The 6,306-nt window shown below is 41.0% G+C and overlaps 1 protein-coding gene across 1 annotated transcript; it reads right to left on the bottom strand.

Annotated features, from left to right (window-relative positions):
• Positions 1–634: 634 nt before the first annotated feature.
• LOC109777428 (GDP-mannose 3,5-epimerase 2) lies at positions 635–4,596 on the bottom strand. The gene is made up of 7 exons (XM_020336063.4): positions 4,379–4,596; positions 3,289–3,684; positions 2,430–2,523; positions 2,203–2,332; positions 1,941–2,073; positions 1,121–1,328; positions 635–1,020 (listed from the first exon to the last, which is right to left on the bottom strand). Exons 2-7 carry the CDS (start codon positions 3,681–3,683, stop codon positions 865–867), a joined length of 1,116 nt encoding a protein of 371 aa, XP_020191652.1. The 5' UTR covers position 3,684; positions 4,379–4,596; the 3' UTR covers positions 635–864.
• Positions 4,597–6,306: the final 1,710 nt, after the last annotated feature.

Here is a 6,306-nt window from a genome sequence, read left to right as displayed (position 1 = left end):
AAGAAAGGAAAAACGCATAGAAAACTAAACCACGAAAACAAATACCAACCCTCTCTTTCCACAGGCTCTGGTACTGTGCCAGCTCGCATCAGGGCGCTATGAGGCAAGCACGGGCTATATTTCACAATTGGCGAGATATAGCGTTTGCGATTTTTCATGGAATTGTCCGAGTCTTTGCTGCTTTTTAATGGTTTTTCACCGGCTTTTTCAGGGAAATAATTTAATTAGTTAAAAATATTTAATTAGTTAAAGAAATTCGTGAATATAAAAAAACTTAAATAGCCACGAATTTTAAAAACTGTGAACATGTTTCAAAAATGCTCATAAATCTGAAAAACAGAATAGAAAAAAGAAGAAAAGGAAGAAACAAAGAAAAAGAGAACAAGAAACCCGCCGAATACCAAATAAAGACGGTGAGCCCGTTCGATTTGGGCATCTATTCTATGCCTCGAGAAATTAACAAGAAACGCCATGTCTAGAGAGGGGTTAAAAAATGTCGAGACAGAAAAATACTCCTAAAAGTTGAGAGCAAATATATATCTTCCTCTGCTAGAAATATATTTTCGGTTATTTCAGAAGATACCCTAAAAAATTATCATTCTAAAAGAAGGTCCAAAACAATGGCTCGTAGATATCTCACAAAGTAACAAACTATTATTTCATTGTTTTCATAAGACGAACTGACCAGATTTTACATGTATATAAATAAAATGTTTAACAAAACATCCTCTTGCACCAAGCAGTTATTCCCGTTTACAACAGCACAAAAGGCTACAAATCTCATGCAGTATGTGAAAGTTCAGACTGAATCAAGAAATGGTGTGACAACTGACAAACAACTGATCTCCTTGCCTAGAGCTGTGTTCACTCCTTGCCATCTGCGGCGCGAAGGGAGCCAAGCTGGACCGGTGCCTGCGTGGTGCAGACCTTGGATGTTCCGTATGCGGACATGTCGGTGCCTTCAGACTTTTCCTTCTCCAGCTGCTCCTTGATCCAAGAATACGTGATCCTGAGCCCATCCTGCAGGCAGAATTTGGATTCAGTTTGATGACTGATGAGCATCTGTATATGTGTGACTGAACAGAACAAAAAGATTCTTCTGAAAATTTTGGGAGGGTACCTTCAGCCTCATGGTTGGAGCCCAGCCAAGCTTCTCCTTGATGAGCGTGTTGTCAGAGTTGCGGCCACGGACACCCTCGGGGCCAGGGATGTGGTGGATGGGCAGCTGCTTGTTCTCGAAGCTCAGGACTATCTCAGCCATCTCGTTCATGCTCACCATTTCGTCACTTCCGATGTTTACAGGCTCGCAGAAATCAGACTTTGTGAGCCTGAAGGTTGAAAAAACAATTCTTTAGCCAGCCATAAAAATTAAATTGCTCTTGAACAAAGGAGAGAACTTTATAATTTATTTATTTATGGTAGGATGAGAACGAAGATTCAACGGTTTAACATGATACTCATTAGGAACACATGTGCAGTATTTTGATAAGAATAGCCTATACATCACAGAATTTGCAATAGAACTTGTGAGTTTCCTAAAAAGTAAATGAAATCACTGCAGCTTTTGGAATAGTTGTGAGATAAAATTGCTTGCTGGGCCATCACAATCAATTAAGAAACTAATCTACCAACAGGTGGTTCTCAAATTGCAATTCTGTCAACTGGAAATCAACATCTCATATGAAACTTTTAAGTCTAGAAAGCTAAAACAACTGATGCTTCTCTTGGAAGTCAGAACTAAAGCTGCAGTCCATTAATTGTCATCTCAGCAAAAATTGTCTTATTATCCACACTAAATAGAGCAATTCATGCAAAATCTATTTCATGCTAATGTAAAGCATATTTCAGCAAAAGCAAAAAAGTAGACATACCAGTACCGAATTTGATAGAAAAAATAAGAAATACTGGACTATATAAACATAAGTTGGTAAAAAAAATACCTGAGGACACCCTCCACACATTCATCAATAAATGTGAAGGATCTAGTCTGCAGACCATCTCCCCACATCTCAAACCGGTCAGTGGAGGTTAGAGCCTTTCTGCAGAAAGCAGCAGGTGCCTTCTCCCTTCCACCTATATAGCCAAAACAATTGTCAAACTTTAATAGCTAGCAAACAACACATTACCCCGCAAAAAAAAAAGAAGCAACCAACACATTAAGAAAAACACATAGATACTACTAACTACCAGATAAAATCTTACCCTTCCATGTCCCATATGGACCATATATATTGTGAAAGCGACCAATCCGGCACTCAATGTCAAAGTCCTTTGTGTAGTGCTTGCACAATTCCTCAGTAGCAAGTTTCTCCAAGCCATAGGCATCTTGAGGCTAAAGATAAGGCATTGCAGAAGTTAGTGCTATTTTATCACAATAATTAAGGTGTTAGTTCATAAAGAAACATATATGAGTGCAAAAGTTTTGAAACCTCTGCAGGCCAAGCATCTGCCTCCTTCAAGCTAACTACAGTTTCCAACTGCTTAAATTCAGGGTAGATGCAAGCACTCGAGGCATAAAAGAACCTGCAGGAAGGAAATTGAAGTTCAATAATATTTAGTTTCAGTCAGCTGTTCAGGTTATTGTTTTGCTGTTGTAATATGTTTTCCTTCCTTCCATCTGCGTGACTAAACAAAACTGCAACTTTCCGCATTAGGTCAAAATTATTGTAGTTGAACACATATTCTTCTTTCTTGTGATGAGTTCGGGACAATGTTTTCAAGGACCAGTTTCTTTTTCATCGCTTATAAGCTTACCAAACCATTACGTATTTGCTAAATATGATACTAATTATGTAAATGAATATTGCGAGATAAAAGGTAGGAGCAAATAAGATGGTCTTCAAAGATTTTAATATTTTCTGGTCTTAACGCCAATGTAACAAAGAGTCGCTATATCAACCCATCACCTTGCAAAAAGTACACCAATAAAGACTTCCCCTATATGGGCCCATTTGAAAGCTATCCGTCAGCAAACATAACTATGATGCATAAATAGGAATTCTACTACTTCTCCTTAATAATGTACTTAATGTGGAACATTCATTTCTCCGTATCCATGAACTGAACAAAGATGTTGATAAGCCCCCTTTATTATATAAGAAGTGAACATACTGCTGCCTAATGCACACTATATGTTGGCAGTTTATGCATTTATAGGATTTTCTTTGGACAGACAGACCTAAACCTTTGTCAAAAAAAGACATACCTACAATAGCAGTTAGCATCTTATAGTTTCCCCAGGTGAAAAAATAAGAGGTCCATAGAAGCTAGTACTGGATGGATTGTTACCTCTTGACACCATTGATTCTACCAGCCTCAAGCATGTTAAAGCTTATCATGGTGTTGTTGTACATGATGACAGAATGGTTGGACTGGATGAAGCCCATCCCTCCCATATCAGCTGCGAGATTGAAAACATGGTCAACCCCAGTGGTTACCTTGAGGCAGTTGTCCATGACCCTCAGATCAGCAAGGTGAAACTCATGGCAGAACATATCCTCTTCCATGTGTTCGTTCCTCTTCCAGTCAGAGGCGATGATGTAGTGCCCCTCGCCCTTGAGGCGCTTTGCAATGTGGGAGGCTATGAACCCACCAGCGCCAGTGATCGAGATCCGCAGCTTCTCGAATGGCCAGTAGGGCTCCTTCTCCAAGTCCGCGTAAGTGTACTCCTTGTTGAGCGCCATTCTGCACCCACGCAAGTTAAAAAGCTTTAAGATGGCAACAAAATATCATAGGACTCCAACTTCTTACGGCAAACAATAACATCTTATGCCAAACAACCAGCTTATAGACAACTAAGGCGTAGAACTTGTTTCAACACGTGGTACAAAATGTAACTAGTAAAATCGTGGGGCCTAATCATGTCTATTCAATCAAGATATGTAGGAGACACTGACCGGCCACATTAGCAAACGTGAGGATTGACTGACGAAGCCGGGTTCAATCATACCAGGTCAAATGAGCATCCATCACTATTCACCAAGGCCACAGGATGGCGGATGGCTAGCGGACCGCTTAACAAAAGCAATAATGAATGAATTACTAGCCGACTGCTTGACGAAAGCAATAATAGACCCCTTGTGTGGTTTCGTTTCTTCCAAGAAGGGACAAAACAAAATCCAACACCGACAGCGCTTCATCATCCCCGCCACCGACAGCGAGCGCCGGCCACCCCGTGCCCGGCCCCGCCAGATCTACCGACCCCGCGCCCATATTCCCCGTCACTCACAGCAGCATGCCCCGGCGGCCCCGCCCCCCGCTCGCCGGAGTAGCGGCTCACCGACGCATCGCCATGGATGGCCATAATTGTCTCTCTCTGTCTCACTCCCGCAGGTCAACCCCTCGATCTGAGAATGAAAAAAATGGCACGGGGACGAACCTGCGAGAGACGGAGCGGCTGCGTGCCGGCAGGAAGGAGGGGGGTTCCGGAGCGGCGGTCGGCGACGTCGCAGGACCAGTGGACGAGCTCGGAACCGGGGAGACCGAAAACTGATGGAGGGAATCGGGGAGCTGCTGGAGACTGGTTTTTCCGTTTTCTCCCCAGAATATTCCGGGTACCGGGGAGGAAAAGAGATGAGGTGCGTCTGCTCAGGCTGACGAGCTCGGTTACTTATAGTCCCTATCCGGGCCGGGCCGGGCCGGGCCGGGTTTTAGCTGGATCCGATCGTCGCTTTTAGGCTAAGCTCCTTTGACTTTCTTTGAGCAAGGTTTACTCAAACCCAGATGCACTCAACGGGGCACTTCATTTTGCGTTTCTACGGCATGTGCACCGTAGATCTACATACGTTACTTTTCTCTTCCTACTCCCTCTGACCACTAGCGCGCGCATCTAGTATTGTATTTGCCCATAAGCTTATTGAAAATTGGGATGCTGCATAAGCATCTATATCTGTACTAATATATATAAAATAAATCTAAGAGGCCGATGCACTTAATCTTGATCATCGAACCACAGTTCAACGACCTAGATTGTTCCAATGGTGAGCGCCCAACATATTTAGCGTGCATTTCATACATACCAAATTTCGGCGTCTATGCTAATCGCCTAATTAAAACGTAATATCAACATGCAATTAATGTTCTCCCTATATCAACATACAATTAATTTTCTCCTGATATCAACGTGCATTATACATATGCTTTTACTGGTTTATATAGCAATATAAAGAAAAGCAAAGGGGCGGAGCAATTAATCTCGGTCATCAAACCATCCAATCCAACGACCTAGATTTCTCCAATGGTGAGCACTCGCATATTTAGCATGCAATTAATATCATACAAAATATCAATATTTGTGATAATTATATAATTAACACATAATTGATATCCTGCCTAATATCAACGTGCAAATAATTTCCTCCCTAATATCACCGTGCATTATAGGTACGCATTTACTAGTATGCTAAAAGGGGAGGAGGAATCGAGTACGAAGTTATGGTACTCTTTTTTCCGGAAAGTTCAAAAATCATGCTTTAAAGTTAAAAAAACATGGAAACTTGTATGTGTTCACTATGGATCCATGAATTTTTGTTCTGAAAAAATGTAAGTTGTAAGTTACACAAAAAAACAAAATTCCGACCAAATACAAACAAAAGGCGGCCCAATTGAAAATACATATTTCTCTTTTTTGTAGGCCACGTCTGAAAGTAAAATATTATGAAATTTTATACATATGTAATATACATGTATATGTGTTTACAATAAAGATCATGTTTCTACATTGTAAAAGAACTGTTTTTAAAATGGGTGCCCGGTCACCATTTGTAATCCGCAGTTGCAGACCCCGCATAATGGACCCATAAAAAAGGATATTCCCAGAATATGCTCTTTTACGGGTTAGGGTTGCGGCGTCTGATCTGGCGCAACTCCTCCTGGCCCACAAAACTTAAATTTATAACTTAATTTGATCTACCATATTGCATTACTTTGCTTTATTAACAACATTGGATACAAAAGGCATCACCGAATTTTTGCTAGAATAGCAAGACCAAAGAAAACAAGAACTACAAGTATGCATTTTAGAAGATTTCCAACTTCCATAACTGCTCCCACTAGTTGGACTAATATCTTCTCCATGCATTCGTTGTTGATCTGTGGATTCTTAATTTTGCATTCTTCTTTCTTCATCTTTGGTTCGGAAGAAGTAGATATTGCTTCCCCTCTAGTTCCACATGCAGCCGCATCATTGCCTTCGATTGTGCTAAGGAGTGCACTAACATCTATTAAATTTCTTTCTATCAACAAATCAATGTATTGCCCTTCTCAAAACCAAAATGAGCATCCTTCGTCCTACACAAAAGAATGAGC

This window comes from Aegilops tauschii, chromosome 5 (assembly GCF_002575655.3).
Source record: "Aegilops tauschii subsp. strangulata cultivar AL8/78 chromosome 5, Aet v6.0, whole genome shotgun sequence".
Taxonomy (NCBI): domain Eukaryota; kingdom Viridiplantae; phylum Streptophyta; class Magnoliopsida; order Poales; family Poaceae; genus Aegilops; species Aegilops tauschii.
The sequence above is the reverse complement of the archived record's forward strand: the minus strand, read 5'-3'. Positions and strand labels throughout refer to the sequence as shown.

Excerpts from the sequence above, each read along its gene's own strand:
- LOC109777428 (XM_020336063.4), bottom strand. The coding sequence starts at position 3,683 with ATGGCGCTCAACAAGGAGTACACTTACGCGGACTTGGAGAAGGAGCCC. Across the intron at positions 2,524-3,288 it reads AGAATCAATGGTGTCAAGAG|GTTCTTTTATGCCTCGAGTG; the intron begins GTAACAATCCAT and ends TCCTTCCTGCAG. Across the intron at positions 2,074-2,202 it reads TCCATATGGGACATGGAAGG|GTGGAAGGGAGAAGGCACCT; the intron begins GTAAGATTTTAT and ends TTGGCTATATAG.